Here is a 24,759-nt window from a genome sequence, read left to right on the forward strand (position 1 = left end):
ATTCCCATCACACGGTAGTGTAGTGGTTAGCACAACACTTTACAGTACCAGTGACCCGGGTTCAATTCCCATCGCACAGTAGTGTAGTGGATAGCACAACGCTTTACCATACCAGTGACCCGGGTTCAATTCCCATCACACAGTAGTGTAGTGGTTAGCACAACGCTTTACAGTACCAGTGACCCGGGTTCAATTCCCATCACACGGTAGTGTAGTGGTTAGCACAACACTTTACAGCACCAGTGACCCGGGTTCAATTCCCATCACACGGTAGTGTAGTGGTTAGCACAACACTTTACAGTACCAGTGACCCGGGTTCAATTCCCATCGCACAGTAGTGTAGTGGATAGCACAACGCTTTACCATACCAGTGACCCGGGTTCAATTCCCATCACACAGTAGTGTAGTGGTTAGCACAACGCTTTACAGTACCAGTGACCCGGGTTCAATTCCCACTGCTGCCTGTAAGGACTTAGTACGTTCTCCCCTTGACCACGTGGGTTTCCTCTGGGTGCTCTGGTTTCCTCCAACAGTCCAAACACCCACCAGTTGGTATGTTAATTGGTCATTGTACGTTGTCCTGTGTCTACGCAAGGGTTGAATTGGGAGTTGATGGGCGGCACAGCTCGATGGGCCGAAGGGCCTGTTCTGCACTGTGTCTCAGGATCATCTGTCTTACTGGAAATACTGGGTGCTTTGAAATCTAACAGCTTAGTGCTGTGTTCCTCACCCTTGTCGATGGGAGAGGCACTCACCTTGCTCACGGACTATCTCTCGGACCCCATGAAAGAAGCCTCGGTACTTTGGCTTTGCAGAGCACTGGTCATGGATAAACTTCACCTGGAAGGAGAAGAAAATGTTTTGATGAGTTCATGCCAGTGGGAGAAGAGTGCGGTCTGTCAGCGGTTGTGACGCTGCCTTGTCCTTTAGAGGGGCATTACTGGGAACCCCCCCCCCCCCCCCCCAAACCAGGCTTCAATCTCAGACACGAAGAGATCAAAGTTCAAAGTAAAGTTATTATCCAAGTACACTTATGTCGCCATATACAACCCGAGGTTTATTTTCCCAAGGACATACTCAATAGATTCGTAATAGAATAATAACCATAACAGAAAGACTGCACCAATCTGCTGTTCAACCGGAGTGCAAAAAACCACAGACTGCAAATACAAAAAGAAAAAATAATAATAATAAATAAGCAATAAGTATTAAGAACATGAGATGAAGTGCCCTTCAAAGTGAGTCTGTTGGGCATGGGGACATCGAGTGAAGTTATCCCCCCTTGTTTCAGAAGCCTGATGGTTGAACTGTTCCTGAACCTACTGGTGTGGGCCCTGAGGCTCCTGTACCTCCTTCCTGATGGTTGAGGGGTAATAACTGTTCCTGAACCTGCTGGTGTGGGCCCTGAGGCTCCTGTACCTCCTTCTGATGCCAGACGTGAGAAGAGATCATGTTCTGGATGCTGTTTTCCTGCGACAATGAACAAGATTCTGGTGAGGCTGCATTAAATGCTTTGCATCTCCCTGCTGTAGGAAAAATGGCCACGAAGCTGGAAAGAATGCTGTGATTCACAAGGCCCTTACCAGGACTTGAGAGAGTCAGTTATGGACAGAGGCTAAACGGGCTGGGACTTTTTCCAATGGCATATCGGAGATCGAGGGGTGATCTATAGACGCATACAAATTTAGGGGGAGCATAGAAAGGGTAAATACATACAGCTTTTTCCCAGGATTGAGGACTCAAGAACTAGAGGGAACAGGCAGGAACCTGATGGAGCACTTGTACACCCAGAGGATGATCAGCAATGGAAGTGGTTGAAGTAGGTACGTCAACAAAATTTAAAAGCTACTTGGACCAGTACATGGATCAGAAAGGCTTAGGCTCTACCTTGGTTAACGGTTAAGGGTGGAAAAGGTTGGGAACCACTGGTTCAGAGGGATATGGGACAAACACAGCAAAATGAAAGTGCTGTACTTCTGGAAAGATGGGATTGATTTACGAGGAACTTACAGGGACTTGAGAGACTCAGTTATGAACAGATCTTATACTTCACTGATACCTTGTATGAGTTTTGTGCTGTGAGCCACCGTTGCTGCTGTGTTTTGCACCCTGTCCCCGCAGTAACGCTGTTTCGTCTGGCTGATTTGTATTGGTTGAATGATAATTAAACTTGAATTTGAAATGGAGCTAGCTTCGATCGGAAGCTTGATGAGCATGGACCAGATGGGTGAAGACCCTGATTCTGTGCTATATAGCTCTGTGACTATCAGGAAGCTAAATTCACCGAAAAGGACCATACACACAGATAGGGTGGTAAAGGTGGTGTACAAGACCATAAGATACAGGAGCACAATTAGGCCATTTGTCCCATCGAGTCTGCTCTAACATTTCATCATGGCTGATCCAATTTTCCTCTCACCCCAATCTCCTGCCTTCTCCTTGTATCCCTTCATGCCCTGACTAATCAAGAATCTATCAACCTTAAATATACCCGATAACTTGGCCTCCACAGCCACCTTTGGCAATGAATTCCACAGATTCGCCACTTTCTGGCTGAAGAAAGTGTTCCTCATCGCCATTCTCAGTGAACACCCCTCTATTCTGAGACTGTGTCCTCTGATCTTAGACTCTCCCAGCATAGGAAACATCTTCTCCACGTCCACTCTATCGAGGCCTTTCAACATTCAATAGGTTTCAATGAGATCCCCCCTCATTCTGCTGAATTCCAGTGAGTACAGGCCCAGAGCCATCAAATGCCCTTTCGATCCCAGAATCATTTTTGTGAACCTTTAGCACATCCTTTCTTAGATAAGGGGCCCAAAACTGCTCATAATATTCCAAGTGAGGCCTTACCAGTGCTTTATAAAGCTTCAACATCCTTGTTTTTATATCCTAGTCCTCTTGAAATTAATGCTAACATCACATTTACCTTCCTCACCAAGACTCGACCTGCAGTTTAAGCTTCAGGGAATCCTGCACGAGGACTCCCAGGTCCCTTTGGGCCTCAGGTTTTGAATCTTCTCTCCATTTGTACAATTCTCTACGCTTTTACAGCATGCTTGTCTTTATCAGTCAGAGCACTGAGTATTAGAGTCAGGAAGTCGCACACAAAACCCCGAGTAGGCAGCAGCTGCAAAATCGTGTGCAGTTCTTGCTGCCCCATTAAAGGATGCTGATTTCAGAAAGGCCACAGTCGAGGTTCACCAGCATGCTGACTGCACTAGAGTATGAGTTAGGAGGAGAGGTTGGACAATTTTGGGTTGTTTTCTCAAGAGCGCTGGAGGCTGAAGGGAGACCCAATAGATAATCTCGTGAGAGGCTTTGGTAAGGTAGACATTCCAAGACAATCTTTTCCGAGTGTAGAGCTGTTCGGTACTGGAGGATGCACAGTTACGAGAGAAAGTTCAAAGGAGCAAAGGAGATGACTACTGACCTGTTAAAGTGTAGCAAGACAACCCAACTAAAAAAAGCTCCATAAACAACAGAAGTGAAAAGAAACAGCCAGCACGTGCATTGATGGGTTGAGATTTTTGTTTTTAAAAAGCAGCACTCTTCAGAAGGGAAGACCAACTTTTTTCTTAAAAAACAGAAACCTCAGAAGATGGAAGAATTCAGGGCTCATGAAGAGTGAGTATTGGGTGATAATATCACCAAAAAAAAAGTTTGGACTCTAATTCACATTACGATATGTTTCTAGTTTTCTGGCCACTCTTTTTTGTTGCTAGTTTGGGTGATTTTTTGAATTGGGATGGCCTGCAGCTAATGAACTGAACGGAAATGAAATCTACTTTTTGATTTTGTGTTTTACATTCTGTGTTTTCACTCCGTTTTTTTTCTTGCTGTTTGCATGATTTATGGGTTTTTTGTGCATGTGGGGGCGGGTTTGATTTTCTTTGTTTCGTGCTGTCAGTGGGAAGATGGACTGTACACTGCTTACGTACTTTGATGATAAGTGTACTGTGAATCCTTTGAGGCAAGCCGGTGTCACAGAAAGCGGTGGGTGCATGGAATGTGCTGGCTGTTAATGGAAGCAGATATGACAGCAATATTTAAGGGACGTAGATATCAGAATCACCGGCATATGCCTTGAAATGAGTTGTTTTGCTTCAGCAGCGAAATACAAAGCAAGGATGCAACATGGAGGCTTGATAGAGCACAGCTGAGGCCTCACCTGGAGTATTGTGAGCGGTCTTGGGCCCCTCATCTTGGAATGGATGTGCTAACACTGGAGAGAGTTCAAAGGAGGTTCATGAAGACGGTTTCAGGGCTGAAAAGCTGGTCATATGAAGAGCATTTGATGGCTCTGGGCCCGTATTCAGAGAAATGAGGGGTGACCTAATTGAAGCCTATTGAATGTTGAAAGGTCTCGATAGAGTGGATGTGGAGAGGATGTTTCCTATGGTGGGGGAGTCTAAACAGAGGACACAGACTCAGAATAGAGGGGTGTCCCCTTAGAATGGAGATGTGGAGGAATTTCCTTAGCCAGAGTGGTGAATCTGTGGAATTCATTGCCACAGGCAGCTGTGGAGGCCGAGGCATTGGGTGTATTTAAAGCCGAGGATGACAGATTCTTGATTAGTCAGGACATGAGAGATATGAACAAAAGGCAGGAGATTGGGGCTGAGAGGAAAATGGATCAGCCACAATGAAACAGGCCAAATGGCCTAATTCTGCTCCTATACGTTATGGTCTTATAATAATTTAAAAATACATAGATTACAATAAAGAAAATACGTTTTTAAAATTAAGTTAAATTAGTAGTTTTAAAAGAGCAAAAAAAAAACTGAACGGGTTCCAGGGGTTTCTTTGTTTCATGCCTGCCTGTGGGAAAGGTAAATCTCAGGCTCGTATACTGCATTCATATAACCATATCACAATCACAGCACGGAAACAGGCCATTCCGGCCCTCCTAGTCCATGCCGAACTCTTAATCTCACCTAGTCCCACCTACCCGCACTCAGCCCATAACCCTCCACTCCTTTCCTGTCCATATACCTATCCAATTTTACCTTAAATTACACAACTGAACTGGCCTCTACTACTTCTACAGGAAGCTCATTCCACACAGCTATCACTCACTAAGTAAAGAAATACCCCCTCGTGTTTCCCTTAAACTTTTGCCCCCAAACTCTCAAATCATGTCCTCTCGTTTGAATCTCCCCTACTCTCAATGGAAACAGCCTATTCACGTCAACTCTATCTATCCCTCTCAACATTTTAAATACCTCGATCAAATCCCCTCTCAACCTTCTACGCTCCAATGAATAGAGACCTAACTTGTTCAACCTTTCTCTGTAACTTAAGTGCTGAAACCCAGGTAACATCCTAGTAAATCGTCTCTGCACTCTCTCTAATTTATTGATATCTTTCCTATAATTCGGTGACCAGAACTGTACACAATATTCCAAATTTGGCCTTACCAACGCCTTGTACAATTTTAACATTACATCCCAACTTCTGTACTCAATGCTCTGATTTATAAAGGCCAGCGTTCCAAAAGCCTTCTTCACCACCCTATCTACATGAGACTCCACCTTCAGGGAACTATGCACTGTTATTCCTAGATCTCTCTGTTCCACTGCATTCCTCAATGCCCTACCATTTACCCTGTATGTTCTATTTGGATTATTCCCGCCAAAATGTAGAACCTCACACTTCTCAGCATTAAACTCCATCTGCCAACGTTCAGCCCATTCTTCTAACCGGCATAAATCTCCCTGCAAGCTTTGAAAACCCACCTCATTATCCACAACACCTCCTACCTTAGCATCATCAGCATACTTACTAATCCAATTTACCACCCCATCATCCAGATCATTTATGTATATTACAAACAACATTGGGCCCAAAACAGATCCCTGAGGCACCCCGCTAGTCACCGGCCTCCATCCCGATAAACAATTATCCACCACTACTCTCTGGCATCTCCCATCTAGCCACTGTTGAATCCATTTTATTACTCCAGCATTAATACCTAACGACTGAACCTTCTTAACTAACCTTCCATGTGGAACTTTGTCAAAGGCCTTGCTGAAGTCCATATAGACTACATCCACTGCCTTACCCTCGTCAACATTCCTCGTAACTACTTCAAAAAAATTCAATAAGGTTTGTCAAACATGACCTTCCACGCACAAATCCATGCTGGCTACTCCTAATCAGATCCTGTCTATCCAGATAATTATAAATACTATCTCTAAGAATACTTTCCATTAATTTACCCACCACTGATGTCAAACTGACAGGTCTATAATTGCCAGGCTTACTTCTAGAACCCTTTTTAAACAATGGAACCACATGAGCAATACGCCAATCCTCCGGCACAATCCCCGTTTCTAATGACATCTGAAAGATCTCCGTCAGAGCTCCTGCTATCTCTACACAAACTTCCCTCAAGGTCCTGGGGAATATCCGGTCAGGACCAGGAGATTTATCCACTTTTAAATTTCTTAAAAGCGCCAGTACTTCCACCTCTTTAATTGTCATAGGTTCCATAACTTCCTTACTTGTTTCCCACACCTTACACCATTCAATATCCTTCTCCTTAGTGAATACCGAAGAGAAGAAATCGTTCAAAATCTCTCCCATCTCCCTCGGCTCCACAAATAGCTGACCACCCTGATTCTCTAAGGGACCAATTTTATCCCTCACTATCCTCTTGCTTTTAATATAACTGTAGAAGCCTTTGATAATAATGCTTTGATAAAGCATTCATACTTTGATAATAACTGTACTTTGAATCCTTTGAATCTTTTGGGTTCACGATCCATTCTGAAATCTAATGGCAGAGGGGAAGAAGATTTTCCTGCTGTTAGGCTCCTGTATCTCCTTCCTGATGGTAACACTGAGAAGCGGGATGGCCTGGGGGGATGAGGGCCTGTAATGATGAATGCTGCCTTTTTGAGGGATCGATCCTTGAAGATGTCCTTAGTGCTGGGGAGGAGAGTGCTCATGATGTAGCTGACTGAGTTTACATCTTTCTGTAGCCTTTTCAGGACGGGAGATATAGAGTAGGCAGTGAAGACCCAGCTTAACTGTGTTTCACACCATCACAGTTGGCTGAAAGGCCTGATCCTGTATTGTACCGTACTGTGAAGGAAGTGCAGCTCTCGCTGTGGGAGGACACCAGCACACTGAAACCTGCTGTGTGTCTGGGCAGGTTCACCAGCTGGCACCAGGACAGCCTAAACCCTCAGCAGTCAGACACACTGCCCAACCCTGGCACCGGGACAGTCTAAACCCCCAGCAGTCAGACACACTGGGTCCAACCCTGGCACCGGGACTGTCTAAACCCTCAGCAGTCAGACACACTGGGTCCAACCCTGGCACCGGTACAGCCTAAACCCTCAGCAGTCAGACACACTGGGTCCAACCCTGGCACCGGGACAGTCTAAACTCTCAGCAGTCAGACACACTGTCCAACCCTGGCACCGGGACAGTCTAAACCCTCAGCAGTCAGACACACTGTCCAACCCTGGCACCGGGACAGTCTAAACCCTCAGCAGTCAGACACACTCTCCAACCCTGGCACCGGGACAGTCTAAACCCTCAGCAGTCAGACACACTGTCCAACTCTGGCACCAGGACAGTCTAAACCCTCAGCAGTCAGACACACTGTCCAACCCCGGCACCGGGACAGTCTAAACCCTCAGGAGTCAGAGACCCTGAGTCCAACCCCGGCACCGGGACAGTCTAAACCCTCAGCAGTCAGACACACTGGGTCCAATCCCGGCACCGGTACAGTCTAAACCCTCAGCAGTCAGACACACTGACCAACCCTGGCACCGGGACAGTCTAAACCCTCAGCAGTCAGACACACTGTCCAACCCCGGCACCGGGACAGTCTAAACCCTCAGCAATCAGACAAACTGGGTCCAACCCCGGCACCGGGACAGTCTAAACCCTCAGCAGTCAGACACACTGTCCAACCCTGGCACCGGGACAGTCTAAACCCTCAGCAGTCAGACACACTGTGTCCAACCCTGGCACCGCGACAGTCTAAACCTTCAGCAGTCAGACACACTGTCCAACCCCGGCACCGGGACAGTCTAAACCCTCAGCAGTCAGACACACTGTCCAACCCCGGCACCGGGACAGTCTAAACCCTCAGCAGTCAGACACACTGGGTCCAACCCTGGCACCGGGACAGTCTAAACCCTCAGCAGTCACACACACTGTCCAACCCTGGCACCGGGACAGTCTAAACCCTCAGCAGTCAGACACACTGTCCAACCCCGGCACCGGGACAGTCTAAACCCTCAGCAGTCAGACACACTGTCCAACCCTGGCACCAGGACAGTCTAAACACTCAGCAGTCAGACACACTGTCCAACCCTGGCACCAGGACAGTCTAAACCGTCAGCAGTCAGACACACTGTCGAACCCTGGCACCGGGACAGTCTCAACCCTCAGCAGTCAGACACACTGGGTCCAACCCTGGCACCGGGACAGTCTAAACCCTCAGCAGTCACACACACTGTCCAACCCTGGCACCGGGACAGTCTAAACCCTCAGCAGTCAGACACACTGTCCAACCCCGGCACCGGGACAGTCTAAACCCTCAGCAGTCAGACACACTGTCCAACCCCGGCACCGGGACAGTCTAAACCCTCAGGAGTCAGACACACTGGGTCCAACCCTGGCACCGGGACAGTCTAAACCCTCAGCAGTCAGACAAACTGTCCAACCCTGGCACCAGGACAGTCTAAACCCTCAGCAGTCAGACACACTGTCCAACCCTGGCACCGGGACAGTCTAAACCCTCAGCAGTCAGACACACTGTCCAACCCTGGCACCGGGACAGTCTAAACCCTCAGCAGTCGGACACACTGTCCAACACTGGCACCGGGACAGTCTAAACCCTCAGCAGTCAGACACACTGTCCAACCCTGGCACCGGGACAGTCTAAACCCTCAGCAGTCAGACACACTGTCCAACCCTGGCACCGGGACAGTCTAAACCCTCAGCAGTCAGACACACTGTCCAACCCTGGCACCGGCACAGTCTAAACCCTCAGCAGTCGGACACACTGTCCAACCCCGGCACCGGGACAGTCTAAACCCTCAGCAGTCGGACACACTATCCAACCCTGGCACCGGGACAGTCTAAACCCTCAGCAGTCAGACACACTGGGTCCTACCCTGGCACCAGGACAGTCTAAACACTCAGCAGTCAGACACACTCTCCAACCCTGGCACCAGGACAGTCTAAACCCTCAGCAGTCAGACACACTGGGTCGAACCCTGGGACTCGGACAGTCTAAACCCTCAGCAGTCAGACACACTGGGTCCATTCCTGGCACCGGGACAGTCTAAATCCTCAGCAGTCAGACACACTGTCCAACCCTGGCACCGGGACAGTCTAAACCCTCAGCAGTCAGACACACTGGGTCCAACCCTGGTACCGGAACGGTCTAAACCCTCAGCAGTCGGACACACCGTCCAACCCTGGCACCGGGACAGTATAAACCCTCAGCAGTCAGACACACTGGGTCCAACCCTGGTACCGGGACAGTCTAAACCCTCAGCAGTCAGACACACTGGGTCCATTCCTGGCACCGGGACAGTCTAAATCCTCAGCAGTCAGACACACTGTCCAACCCTGGCACCGGGACAGTCTAAATCCTCAGCAGTCAGACACACTGTCCAACCCTGGCACCGGGACAGTCTAAACCCTCAGCAGTCAGACACACTGGGTCCAACCCTGGCACCGGGACAGTCTAAACCCTCAGCAGTCAGACACACTGTCCAACCCTGGCACCAGGACAGTCTAAACCCTCAGCAGTCAGACACACTGTCCAACCCTGGCACCGGGACAGTCTAAACCCTCAGCAGTCAGACACACCGTCCAACCATGGCACCGGGACAGTATAAACCCTCAGCAGTCAGACACACTGTCCAACCCTGGCACCGGGACAGTCTAAACCCTCAGCAGTCAGACACACTGGGTCCAACCCTGGCACCGGGACAGTCTAAACCCTCAGCAGTCAGACATACTGTCCAACACTGGCACCAGAACAGTCTAAACCCTCAGCAGTCAGACACACTGTCCAACCCTGGCACCGGGACAGTCTAAACCCTCAGCAGTCAGACACACTGGGTCCAACCCTGGCACCAGGACAGTCTAAACCCTCAGCAGTCAGACACACTGTCCAACCCTGGCACAGGGACAATCTAAACCCTCAGGAGTCAGACACACTGGGTCCAACCCTGGCACCGGGACAGTCTAAACCCTCAGCAGTCAGACAAACTGTCCAACCCTGGCACCAGGACAGTCTAAACCCTCAGCAGTCAGACACACTGTCCAACCCTGGCACCGGGACAGTCTAAACCCTCAGCAGTCGGACACACTGTCCAACCCTGGCACCGGGACAGTCTGAACCCTCAGCAGTCAGACACACTGTCCAACCCTGGCACCGGGACAGTCTAAACCCTCAGCAGTCAGACACACTGTCCAACCCTGGCACCGGGACAGTCTAAACCCTCAGCAGTCGGACACACTGTCCAACCCTGGCACCGGGACAGTCTAAACCCTCAGCAGTCGGACACACTGTCCAACCCTGGCACCGGGACAGTCTAAACCCTCAGCAGTCGGACACACTGTCCAACCCTGGCACCGGGACAGTCTAAACCCTCAGCAGTCGGACACACTGTCCAACCCTGGCACCAGGACAGTCTAAACCCTCAGCAGTCGGACACACTCTCCAACCCTGGCACCAGGACAGTCTAAACCCTCAGCAGTCAGACACACTGGGTCGAACCCTGGCACTCGGACAGTCTAAACCCTCAGCAGTCAGACACACTGTCCAACCCTGGCACCGGGACAGTCTAAACCCTCAGCAGTCAGACACACTGGGTCCAACCCTGGTACCGGAACGGTCTAAACCCTCAGCAGTCGGACACACCGTCCAACCCTGGCACCGGGACAGTATAAACCCTCAGCAGTCAGACACACTGGGTCCAACCCTGGTACCGGGACAGTCTAAACCCTCAGCAGTCAGACACACTGGGTCCATTCCTGGCACCGGGACAGTCTAAATCCTCAGCAGTCAGACACACTGTCCAACCCTGGCACCGGGACAGTCTAAATCCTCAGCAGTCAGACACACTGTCCAACCCTGGCACCGGGACAGTCTAAACCCTCAGCAGTCAGACACACTGTCCAACCCTGGCACCGGGACAGTCTAAATCCTCAGCAGTCAGACACTCTTTCCAACCCTGGCACCGGGACAGTCTAAACCCTCAGCAGTCAGACACACTGTCCAACCCTGGCACCGGGACAGTCTAAATCCTCAGCAGTCAGACACACTGTCCAACCCTGGCACCGGGACAGTCTAAACCCTCAGCAGTCAGACACACTGGGTCCAACCCTGGCACCGGGACAGTCTAAACCCTCAGCAGTCAGACACACTGTCCAACCCTGGCACCAGAACAGTCAAAACCCTCAGCAGTCAGACACACTGTCCAACCCTGGCACCGGGACAGTCTAAACCCTCAGCAGTCAGACACACCGTCCAACCCTGGCACCGGGACAGTATAAACCCTCAGCAGTCAGACACACCGTCCAACCCTGGCACCGGGACAGTATAAACCCTCAGCAGTCAGACACACTGGGTCCAACCCTGGTACCGGGACAGTCTAAACCCTCAGCAGTCAGACACACTGGGTCCATTCCTGGCACCGGGACAGTCTAAACCCTCAGCAGTCAGTCACACTGTCCAACCCTGGCACCGCGACAGTCTAAACCCTCAGCAGTCAGACACACTGGGTCCAACCCTGGCACCGGGACAGTCTAAACCCTCAGCAGACAGACACACTGTCCAACCCTGGCACCAGGACAGTCTAAACCCTCAGCAGTCAGACAAACTGTCCAACCCTGGCACCGGGACAGTCTAAACACTCAGCAGTCAGACACACTGTCCAACCCTGGCACCGGGACAGTCTAAACCCTCAGCAGTGAAACACACTGGGTCCAACCCTGGCACCGGGACAGTCTAAACCCTCAGCAGTCAGACACACTGTGTCCAACCCTGGCACCGGGACAGTCTAAACCCTCAGCAGTCAGACACTGGGTCCAACCCTGGTACCGGGACAGTCTAAACCCTCAGTAGTCTGACACACTGTCCAACCCTGGCACCGGGACAGTCTAAACCCACAGCAGTCAGACACACTGTCCAACCCTGGCACCAGGACAGTCTAAACCCTCAGCAGTCAGACACACTGTCCAACCCTGGCACCAGGACAGTCTAAACCCTCAGCAGTCACACACACTGTCCAACCCTGGCACCAGGACAGTCTAAACCCTCAGCAGTCAGACACACTGTCCAACCCTGGCACCGGGACAGTCTAAACCCTCAGCAGTCAGACACACTGGGTCCAACCCTGGTACCGGAACGGTCTAAACCCTCAGCAGTCGGACACACCGTCCAACCCTGGCACCGGGACAGTATAAACCCTCAGCAGTCAGACACACTGGGTCCAACCCTGGTACCGGGACTGTCTAAACCCTCAGCAGTCAGACACACTGGGTCCATTCCTGGCACCGGGACAGTCTAAATCCTCAGCAGTCAGACACACTGTCCAACCCTGGCACCGGGACAGTCTAAATCCTCAGCAGTCAGACACACTGTCCAACCCTGGCACCGGGACAGTCTAAACCCTCAGCAGTCAGACACACTGGGTCCAACCCTGGCACCGGGACAGTCTAAACCCTCAGCAGTCAGACACACTGTCCAACCCCGGCACCGGGACAGCCTAAACCCTCAGCAGTCAGACACACTGTGTCCAACCCTGGCACCGGGACAGTCTAAACCCTCAGCAGTCAGACACACTGTCCAACCCTGGCACCGGGACAGTCTAAACCCTCAGCAGTCAGACACACTGGGTCCAACCCTGGCACCAGAACAGTCTAAACCCTCAGCAGTCAGACACACTGTCCAACCCTGGCACCGGGACAGTCTAAACCCTCAGCAGTCAGACACACCGTCCAACCCTGGCACCGGGACAGTATAAACCCTCAGCAGTCAGACACACTGGGTCCAACCCTGGTACCGGGACAGTCTAAACCCTCAGCAGTCAGACACACTGGGTCCATTCCTGGCACCGGGACAGTCTAAATCCTCAGCAGTCAGACACACTGTCCAACCCTGGCACCGGGACAGTCTAAATCCTCAGCAGTCAGACACACTGTCCAACCCTGGCACCGGGACAGTCTAAACCCTCAGCAGTCAGACACACTGGGTCCAACCCTGGCACCGGGACAGTCTAAACCCTCAGCAGACAGACATACAGTCCAACCCTGGCACCAGAACAGTCTAAACCCTCAGCAGTCAGACACACTGTCCAACCCTGGCACCGGGACAGTCTAAACCCTCAGCAGTCAGACACACTGGGTCCAACCCTGGCACCAGGACAGTCTAAACCCTCAGCAGTCAGACACACTGTCCAACCCTGGCACCAGGACAGTCTAAACCCTCAGGAGTCAGACACACTGTCCAACCCTGGCACCGGGACAGTCTAAACCCTCAGGAGTCAGACACACTGGGTCCAACCCTGGTACCGGGACAGTCTAAACCCTCAGCAGTCAGACACACTGGGTCCATTCCTGGCACCGGGACAGTCTAAATCCTCAGCAGTCAGACACACTGTCCAACCCCGGCACCGGGACAGTCTAAACCCTCAGCAGTCAGAGACACTGTCCAACCCTGGCACCGGGACAGTCTAAACCCTCAGCAGTCAGTCACACTGTCCAACCCTGGCACCGCGACAGTCTAAACCCTCAGCAGTCAGACACACTGGGTCCAACCCTGGCACCGGGACAGTCTAAACCCTCAGCAGACAGACACACTGTCCAACCCTGGCACCAGGACAGTCTAAACCCTCAGCAGTCAGACAAACTGTCCAACCCTGGCACCGGGACAGTCTAAACACTCAGCAGTCAGACACACTGTCCAACCCTGGCACCGGGACAGTCTAAACCCTCAGCAGTGAAACACACTGGGTCCAACCCTGGCACCGGGACAGTCTAAACCCTCAGCAGTCAGACACACTGTGTCCAACCCTGGCACCGGGACAGTCTAAACCCTCAGCAGTCAGACACTGGGTCCAACCCTGGTACCGGGACAGTCTAAACCCTCAGTAGTCAGACACACTGTCCAACCCTGGCACCGGGACAGTCTAAACCCACAGCAGTCAGACACACTGTCCAACCCTGGCACCAGGACAGTCTAAACCCTCAGCAGTCAGACACACTGTCCAACCCTGGCACCAGGACAGTCTAAACCCTCAGCAGTCGGACACACCGTCCAACCCTGGCACCGGGACAGTATAAACCCTCAGCAGTCAGACACACTGGGTCCAACCCTGGTACCGGGACAGTCTAAACCCTCAGCAGTCAGACACACTGGGTCCATTCCTGGCACCGGGACAGTCTAAATCCTCAGCAGTCAGACACACTGTCCAACCCTGGCACCGGGACAGTCTAAATCCTCAGCAGTCAGACACACTGTCCAACCCTGGCACCGGGACAGTCTAAACCCTCAGCAGTCAGACACACTGTCCAACCCTGGCACCGGGACAGTCTAAATCCTCAGCAGTCAGACACTCTTTCCAACCCTGGCACCGGGACAGTCTAAACCCTCAGCAGTCAGACACACTGTCCAACCCTGGCACCGGGACAGTCTAAATCCTCAGCAGTCAGACACACTGTCCAACCCTGGCACCGGGACAGTCTAAACCCTCAGCAGTCAGACACACTGGGTCCAACCCTGGCACCGGGACAGTCTAAACCCTCAGCAGTCAGACACACTGTCCAACCCTGGCACCAGAACAGTCAAAACCCTCAGCAGTCAGACACACTGTCCAACCCTGGCACCGGGACAGTCTAAACCCTCAGCAGTCAGACACACCGTCCAACCCTGGCACCGGGACAGTATAAACCCTCAGCAGTCAGACACACCGTCCAACCCTGGCACCGGGACAGTATAAACCCTCAGCAGTCAGACACACTGGGTCCAACCCTGGTACCGGGACAGTCTAAACCCTCAGCAGTCAGACACACTGGGTCCATTCCTGGCACCGGGACAGTCTAAACCCTCAGCAGTCAGTCACACTGTCCAACCCTGGCACCGCGACAGTCTAAACCCTCAGCAGTCAGACACACTGGGTCCAACCCTGGCACCGGGACAGTCTAAACCCTCAGCAGACAGACACACTGTCCAACCCTGGCACCAGGACAGTCTAAACCCTCAGCAGTCAGACAAACTGTCCAACCCTGGCACCGGGACAGTCTAAACACTCAGCAGTCAGACACACTGTCCAACCCTGGCACCGGGACAGTCTAAACCCTCAGCAGTGAAACACACTGGGTCCAACCCTGGCACCGGGACAGTCTAAACCCTCAGCAGTCAGACACACTGTGTCCAACCCTGGCACCGGGACAGTCTAAACCCTCAGCAGTCAGACACTGGGTCCAACCCTGGTACCGGGACAGTCTAAACCCTCAGTAGTCAGACACACTGTCCAACCCTGGCACCGGGACAGTCTAAACCCACAGCAGTCAGACACACTGTCCAACCCTGGCACCAGGACAGTCTAAACCCTCAGCAGTCAGACACACTGTCCAACCCTGGCACCAGGACAGTCTAAACCCTCAGCAGTCACACACACTGTCCAACCCTGGCACCAGGACAGTCTAAACCCTCAGCAGTCAGACACACTGTCCAACCCTGGCACCGGGACAGTCTAAACCCTCAGCAGTCAGACACACTGGGTCCAACCCTGGTACCGGAACGGTCTAAACCCTCAGCAGTCGGACACACCGTCCAACCCTGGCACCGGGACAGTATAAACCCTCAGCAGTCAGACACACTGGGTCCAACCCTGGTACCGGGACTGTCTAAACCCTCAGCAGTCAGACACACTGGGTCCATTCCTGGCACCGGGACAGTCTAAATCCTCAGCAGTCAGACACACTGTCCAACCCTGGCACCGGGACAGTCTAAATCCTCAGCAGTCAGACACACTGTCCAACCCTGGCACCGGGACAGTCTAAACCCTCAGCAGTCAGACACACTGGGTCCAACCCTGGCACCGGGACAGTCTAAACCCTCAGCAGTCAGACACACTGTCCAACCCCGGCACCGGGACAGCCTAAACCCTCAGCAGTCAGACACACTGTGTCCAACCCTGGCACCGGGACAGTCTAAACCCTCAGCAGTCAGACACACTGTCCAACCCTGGCACCGGGACAGTCTAAACCCTCAGCAGTCAGACACACTGGGTCCAACCCTGGCACCAGAACAGTCTAAACCCTCAGCAGTCAGACACACTGTCCAACCCTGGCACCGGGACAGTCTAAACCCTCAGCAGTCAGACACACCGTCCAACCCTGGCACCGGGACAGTATAAACCCTCAGCAGTCAGACACACTGGGTCCAACCCTGGTACCGGGACAGTCTAAACCCTCAGCAGTCAGACACACTGGGTCCATTCCTGGCACCGGGACAGTCTAAATCCTCAGCAGTCAGACACACTGTCCAACCCTGGCACCGGGACAGTCTAAATCCTCAGCAGTCAGACACACTGTCCAACCCTGGCACCGGGACAGTCTAAACCCTCAGCAGTCAGACACACTGGGTCCAACCCTGGCACCGGGACAGTCTAAACCCTCAGCAGACAGACATACAGTCCAACCCTGGCACCAGAACAGTCTAAACCCTCAGCAGTCAGACACACTGTCCAACCCTGGCACCGGGACAGTCTAAACCCTCAGCAGTCAGACACACTGGGTCCAACCCTGGCACCAGGACAGTCTAAACCCTCAGCAGTCAGACACACTGTCCAACCCTGGCACCAGGACAGTCTAAACCCTCAGGAGTCAGACACACTGTCCAACCCTGGCACCGGGACAGTCTAAACCCTCAGGAGTCAGACACACTGGGTCCAACCCTGGTACCGGGACAGTCTAAACCCTCAGCAGTCAGACACACTGGGTCCATTCCTGGCACCGGGACAGTCTAAATCCTCAGCAGTCAGACACACTGTCCAACCCCGGCACCGGGACAGTCTAAACCCTCAGCAGTCAGAGACACTGTCCAACCCTGGCACCGGGACAGTCTAAACCCTCAGCAGTCAGTCACACTGTCCAACCCTGGCACCGCGACAGTCTAAACCCTCAGCAGTCAGACACACTGGGTCCAACCCTGGCACCGGGACAGTCTAAACCCTCAGCAGACAGACACACTGTCCAACCCTGGCACCAGGACAGTCTAAACCCTCAGCAGTCAGACAAACTGTCCAACCCTGGCACCGGGACAGTCTAAACACTCAGCAGTCAGACACACTGTCCAACCCTGGCACCGGGACAGTCTAAACCCTCAGCAGTGAAACACACTGGGTCCAACCCTGGCACCGGGACAGTCTAAACCCTCAGCAGTCAGACACACTGTGTCCAACCCTGGCACCGGGACAGTCTAAACCCTCAGCAGTCAGACACTGGGTCCAACCCTGGTACCGGGACAGTCTAAACCCTCAGTAGTCAGACACACTGTCCAACCCTGGCACCGGGACAGTCTAAACCCACAGCAGTCAGACACACTGTCCAACCCTGGCACCAGGACAGTCTAAACCCTCAGCAGTCAGACACACTGTCCAACCCTGGCACCAGGACAGTCTAAACCCTCAGCAGTCACACACACTGTCCAACCCTGGCACCAGGACAGTCTAAACCCTCAGCAGTCAGACACACTGTCCAACCCTGGCACCGGGACAGTCTAAACCCTCAGCAGTCAGACACACTGGGTCCAACCCTGGTACCGGAACGGTCTAAACCCTCAGCAGTCGGACACACCGTCCAACCCTGGCACCGGGACAGTATAAACCCTCAGCAGTCAGACACACTGGGTCCAACCCTGGTACCGGGACTGTCTAAACCCTCAGCAGTCAGACACACTGGGTCCATTCCTGGCACCGGGACAGTCTAAATCCTCAGCAGTCAGACACACTGTCCAACCCTGGCACCGGGACAGTCTAAATCCTCAGCAGTCAGACACACTGTCCAACCCTGGCACCGGGACAGTCTAAACCCTCAGCAGTCAGACACACTGGGTCCAACCCTGGCACCGGGACAGTCTAAACCCTCAGCAGTCAGACACACTGTCCAACCCCGGCACCGGGACAGCCTAAACCCTCAGCAGTCAGACACACTGTGTCCAACCCTGGCACCGGGACAGTCTAAACCCTCAGCAGTCAGACACACTGTCCAACCCTGGCACCGGGACAGTCTAAACCCTCAGCAGTCAGACACACTGGGTCCAACCCTGGCACCAGAACAGTCTAAACCCTCAGCAGTCAGACACACTGTCCAACCCTGGCACCGGGACAGTCTAAACCCTCAGCAGTCAGACACACCGTCCAACCCTGGCACCGGGACAGTATAAACCCTCAGCAGTCAGACACACTGGGTCCAACCCTGGTACCGGGACAGTCTAAACCCTCAGCAGTCAGACACACTGGGTCCATTCCTGGCACCGGGACAGTCTAAATCCTCAGCAGTCAGACACACTGTCCAACCCTGGCACCGGGACAGTCTAAATCCTCAGCAGTCAGACACACTGTCCAACCCTGGCACCGGGACAGTCTAAACCCTCAGCAGTCAGACACACTGGGTCCAACCCTGGCACCGGGACAGTCTAAACCCTCAGCAGACAGACATACTGTCCAACCCTGGCACCAGAACAGTCTAAACCCTCAGCAGTCAGACACACTGTCCAACCCTGGCACCGGGACAGTCTAAACCCTCAGCAGTCAGACACACTGGGTCCAACCCTGGCACCAGGACAGTCTAAACCCTCAGCAGTCAGACACACTGTCCAACCCTGGCACCAGGACAGTCTAAACCCTCAGGAGTCAGACACACTGTCCAACCCTGGCACCGGGACAGTCTAAACCCTCAGGAGTCAGACACACTGGGTCCAACCCTGGTACCGGGACAGTCTAAACCCTCAGCAGTCAGACACACTGGGTCCATTCCTGGCACCGGGACAGTCTAAATCCTCAGCAGTCAGACACACTGTCCAACCCTGGCACCGGGACAGTCTAAATCCTCAGCAGTCAGACACACTGTCCAACCCTGGCACCGGGACAGTCTAAACCCTCAGCAGTCGGACACACTGTCCAACCCCGGCACCGGGACAGTCTAAACCCTCAGCAGTCGGACACACTGTCCAACCCTGGCACCGGGACAGTCTAAACCCTCAGCAGTCAGACACACTGGGTCCTACCCTGGCACCAGGACAGTCTAAACCCTCAGCAGTCAGACACACTGGGTCGAACCCTGGCACTCGGACAGTCTAAACCCTCAGCAGTCAGACACACTGGGTCCATTCCTGGCACCGGGACAGTCTAAATCCTCAGCAGTCAGACACACTGTCCAACCCTGGCACCGGGACAGTCTAAACCCTCAGCAGTCAGACACACTGGGTCCAACCCTGGTACCGGAACGGTCTAAACCCTCAGCAGTCGGACACACCGTCCAACCCTGGCACCGGGACAGTATAAACCCTCAGCAGTCAGACACACTGGGTCCAACCCTGGTACCGGGACAGTCTAAACCCTCAGCCGTCAGACACACTGGGTCCATTCCTGGCACCGGGACAGTCTAAATCCTCAGCAGTCAGACACACTGTCCAACCCTGGCACCGGGACAGTCTAAATCCTCAGCAGTCAGACACACTGTCCAACCCTGGCACCGGGACAGTCTAAACCCTCAGCAGTCAGACACACTGGGTCCAACACTGGCACCGGGACAGTCTAAATCCTCAGCAGTCAGACACACTGTCCAACCCTGGCACCGGGACAGTCTAAATCCTCAGCAGTCAGACACACTGTCCAACCCTGGCACCGGGACAGTCTAAACCCTCAGCAGTCAGACACACTGGGTCCAACCCTGGCACCGGGACAGTCTAAACCCTCAGCAGTCAGACACACTGTCCAACCCTGGCACCAGAACAGTCTAAACCCTCAGCAGTCAGACACACTGTCCAACCCTGGCACCGGGACAGTCTAAACCCTCAGCAGTCAGACACACTGGGTCCAACCCTGGCACCGGGACAGTCTAAACCCTCAGCAGTCAGACACACTGGGTCCAACCCTGGCACCAGGACAGTCTAAACCCTCAGCAGTCAGACACACTGTCCAACCCTGGCACCAGGACAGTCTAAACCCTCAGGAGTCAGACACACTGTCCAACCCTGGCACCGGGACAGTCTAAACCCTCAGGAGTCAGACACACTGGGTCCAACCCTGGTACCGGGACAGTCTAAACCCTCAGCAGTCAGACACACTGGGTCCATTCCTGGCACCGGGACAGTCTAAATCCTCAGCAGTCAGACACACTGTCCAACCCTGGCACCGGGACAGTCTAAATCCTCAGCAGTCAGACACACTGTCCAACCCTGGCACCGGGACAGTCTAAACCCTCAGCAGTCGGACACACTGTCCAACCCCGGCACCGGGACAGTCTAAACCCTCAGCAGTCGGACACACTGTCCAACCCTGGCACCGGGACAGTCTAAACCCTCAGCAGTCAGACACACTGGGTCCTACCCTGGCACCAGGACAGTCTAAACCCTCAGCAGTCAGACACACTGGGTCGAACCCTGGCACTCGGACAGTCTAAACCCTCAGCAGTCAGACACACTGGGTCCATTCCTGGCACCGGGACAGTCTAAATCCTCAGCAGTCAGACACACTGTCCAACCCTGGCACCGGGACAGTCTAAACCCTCAGCAGTCAGACACACTGGGTCCAACCCTGGTACCGGAACGGTCTAAACCCTCAGCAGTCGGACACACCGTCCAACCCTGGCACCGGGACAGTATAAACCCTCAGCAGTCAGACACACTGGGTCCAACCCTGGTACCGGGACAGTCTAAACCCTCAGCAGTCAGACACACTGGGTCCATTCCTGGCACCGGGACAGTCTAAATCCTCAGCAGTCAGACACACTGTCGAACCCTGGCACCGGGACAGTCTAAATCCTCAGCAGTCAGACACACTGTCCAACCCTGGCACCGGGACAGTCTAAACCCTCAGCAGTCAGACACACTGGGTCCAACCCTGGCACCAGGACAGTCTAAATCCTCAGCAGTCAGACACACTGTCCAACCCTGGCACCGGGACAGTCTAAATCCTCAGCAGTCAGACACACTGTCCAACCCTGGCACCGGGACAGTCTAAACCCTCAGCAGTCAGACACACTGGGTCCAACCCTGGCACCGGGACAGTCTAAACCCTCAGCAGTCAGACACACTGTCCAACCCTGGCACCAGAACAGTCTAAACCCTCAGCAGTCAGACACACTGTCCAACCCTGGCACCGGGACAGTCTAAACCCTCAGCAGTCAGACACACCGTCCAACCATGGCACCGGGACAGTATAAACCCTCAGCAGTCAGACACACTGTCCAACCCTGGCACCGGGACAGTCTAAACCCTCAGCAGTCAGACACACTGGGTCCAACCCTGGCACCGGGACAGTCTAAACCCTCAGCAGTCAGACATACTGTCCAACCCTGGCACCAGAACAGTCTAAACCCTCAGCAGTCAGACACACTGTCCAACCCTGGCACCGGGACAGTCTAAACCCTCAGCAGTCAGACACACTGGGTCCAACCCTGGCACCAGGACAGTCTAAACCCTCAGCAGTCAGACACACTGTCCAACCCTGGCACAGGGACAGTCTAAACCCTCAGGAGTCAGACACACTGGGTCCAACCCTGGCACCGGGACAGTCTAAACCCTCAGCAGTCAGACAAACTGTCCAACCCTGGCACCAGGACAGTCTAAACCCTCAGCAGTCAGACACACTGTCCAACCCTGGCACCGGGACAGTCTAAACCCTCAGCAGTCGGACACACTGTCCAACCCTGGCACCGGGACAGTCTGAACCCTCAGCAGTCAGACACACTGTCCAACCCTGGCACCGGGACAGTCTAAACCCTCAGCAGTCAGACACACTGTCCAACCCTGGCACCGGGACAGTCTAAACCCTCAGCAGTCGAAAAACACTGTCCAACCCTGGCACCGGGACAGTCTAAACCCTCAGCAGTCGGACACACTGTCCAACCCTGGCACCGGGACAGTCTAAACACTCAGCAGTCGGACACACAGTCCAACCCTGGCACCGGGACAGTCTAAACCCTCAGCAGTCAGACACACTGTCCAACCCTGGCACCAGGACAGTCTAAACCCTCAGCAGTCACACACACTGTCCAACCCTGGCACCGGGACAGTCTAAACCCTCAGCAGTCAGACACACTGTCCAACCCCGGCACCGGGACAGTCTAAACCCTCAGCAGTCAGACACACTGTCCAACCCCGGCACCGGGACAGTCTAAACCCTCAGGAGTCAGACACACTGGGTCCAACCCTGGCACCGGGACAGTCTAAACCCTCAGCAGTCAGACAAACTGTCCAACCCTGGCACCAGGACAGTCTAAACCCTCAGCAGTCAGACACACTGTCCAACCCTGGCACCGGGACAGTCTAAACCCTCAGCAGTCAGACACACTGTCCAACCCTGGCACCGGGACAGTCTAAACCCTCAGCAGTCGGACACACTGTCCAACACTGGCACCGGGACAGTCTAAACCCTCAGCAGTCAGACACACTGTCCAACCCTGGCACCAGAACAGTCTAAACCCTCAGCAGTCAGACACACTGTCCAACCCTGGCACCGGGACAGTCTAAACCCTCAGCAGTCAGACACACCGTCCAACCCTGGCACCGGGACAGTATAAACCCTCAGCAGTCAGACACACTGGGTCCAACCCTGGTACCGGGACAGTCTAAACCCTCAGCAGTCAGACACACTGGGTCCATTCCTGGCACCGGGACAGTCTAAATCCTCAGCAGTCAGACACACTGTCCAACCCTGGCACCGGGACAGTCTAAATCCTCAGCAGTCAGACACACTGTCCAACCCTGGCACCGGGACAGTCTAAACCCTCAGCAGTCAGACACACTGGGTCCAACCCTGGCACCGGGACAGTCTAAACCCTCAGCAGACAGACAATACTGTCCAACCCTGGCACCAGAACAGTCTAAACCCTCAGCAGTCAGACACACTGTCCAACCCTGGCACCGGGACAGTCTAAACCCTCAGCAGTCAGACACACTGGGTCCAACCCTGGCACCAGGACAGTCTAAACCCTCAGCAGTCAGACACACTGTCCAACCCTGGCACCAGGACAGTCTAAACCCTCAGGAGTCAGACACACTGTCCAACCCTGGCACCGGGACAGTCTAAACCCTCAGGAGTCAGACACACTGGGTCCAACCCTGGTACCGGGACAGTCTAAACCCTCAGCAGTCAGACACACTGGGTCCATTCCTGGCACCGGGACAGTCTAAATCCTCAGCAGTCAGACACACTGTCCAACCCTGGCACCGGGACAGTCTAAATCCTCAGCAGTCAGACACACTGTCCAACCCTGGCACCGGGACAGTCTAAACCCTCAGCAGTCGGACACACTGTCCAACCCCGGCACCGGGACAGTCTAAACCCTCAGCAGTCGGACACACTGTCCAACCCTGGCACCGGGACAGTCTAAACCCTCAGCAGTCAGACACACTGGGTCCAACACTGGCACCGGGACAGTCTAAATCCTCAGCAGTCAGACACACTGTCCAACCCTGGCACCGGGACAGTCTAAATCCTCAGCAGTCAGACACACTGTCCAACCCTGGCACCGGGACAGTCTAAACCCTCAGCAGTCAGACACACTGGGTCCAACCCTGGCACCGGGACAGTCTAAACCCTCAGCAGTCAGACACACTGTCCAACCCTGGCACCAGAACAGTCTAAACCCTCAGCAGTCAGACACACTGTCCAACCCTGGCACCGGGACAGTCTAAACCCTCAGCAGTCAGACACACTGGGTCCAACCCTGGCACCGGGACAGTCTAAACCCTCAGCAGTCAGACACACTGGGTCCAACCCTGGCACCAGGACAGTCTAAACCCTCAGCAGTCAGACACACTGTCCAACCCTGGCACCAGGACAGTCTAAACCCTCAGGAGTCAGACACACTGTCCAACCCTGGCACCGGGACAGTCTAAACCCTCAGGAGTCAGACACACTGGGTCCAACCCTGGTACCGGGACAGTCTAAACCCTCAGCAGTCAGACACACTGGGTCCATTCCTGGCACCGGGACAGTCTAAATCCTCAGCAGTCAGACACACTGTCCAACCCTGGCACCGGGACAGTCTAAATCCTCAGCAGTCAGACACACTGTCCAACCCTGGCACCGGGACAGTCTAAACCCTCAGCAGTCGGACACACTGTCCAACCCCGGCACCGGGACAGTCTAAACCCTCAGCAGTCGGACACACTGTCCAACCCTGGCACCGGGACAGTCTAAACCCTCAGCAGTCAGACACACTGGGTCCTACCCTGGCACCAGGACAGTCTAAACCCTCAGCAGTCAGACACACTGGGTCGAACCCTGGCACTCGGACAGTCTAAACCCTCAGCAGTCAGACACACTGGGTCCATTCCTGGCACCGGGACAGTCTAAATCCTCAGCAGTCAGACACACTGTCCAACCCTGGCACCGGGACAGTCTAAACCCTCAGCAGTCAGACACACTGGGTCCAACCCTGGTACCGGAACGGTCTAAACCCTCAGCAGTCGGACACACCGTCCAACCCTGGCACCGGGACAGTATAAACCCTCAGCAGTCAGACACACTGGGTCCA

General features: G+C 53.8%; 1 protein-coding gene across 1 annotated transcript in view; it reads right to left on the reverse strand.

The window, feature by feature from the left end:
• Positions 1–24,759, reverse strand: part of LOC140730882 (tricarboxylate transport protein B, mitochondrial) — a 195,840-nt gene that overhangs the window by 29,857 nt on the left and 141,224 nt on the right. Inside the window, exon 5 of the mRNA XM_073051870.1 lies at positions 756–840. Within this exon, the coding sequence (XP_072907971.1) occupies positions 756–840 (85 nt within the window). The remainder of the gene's footprint in view (positions 1–755; positions 841–24,759) is intronic.

The sequence above is a fragment of the Hemitrygon akajei genome, chromosome 7 (genome assembly GCF_048418815.1).
Source record: "Hemitrygon akajei chromosome 7, sHemAka1.3, whole genome shotgun sequence".
Classification (NCBI taxonomy): Eukaryota; Metazoa; Chordata; class Chondrichthyes; order Myliobatiformes; family Dasyatidae; genus Hemitrygon; species Hemitrygon akajei.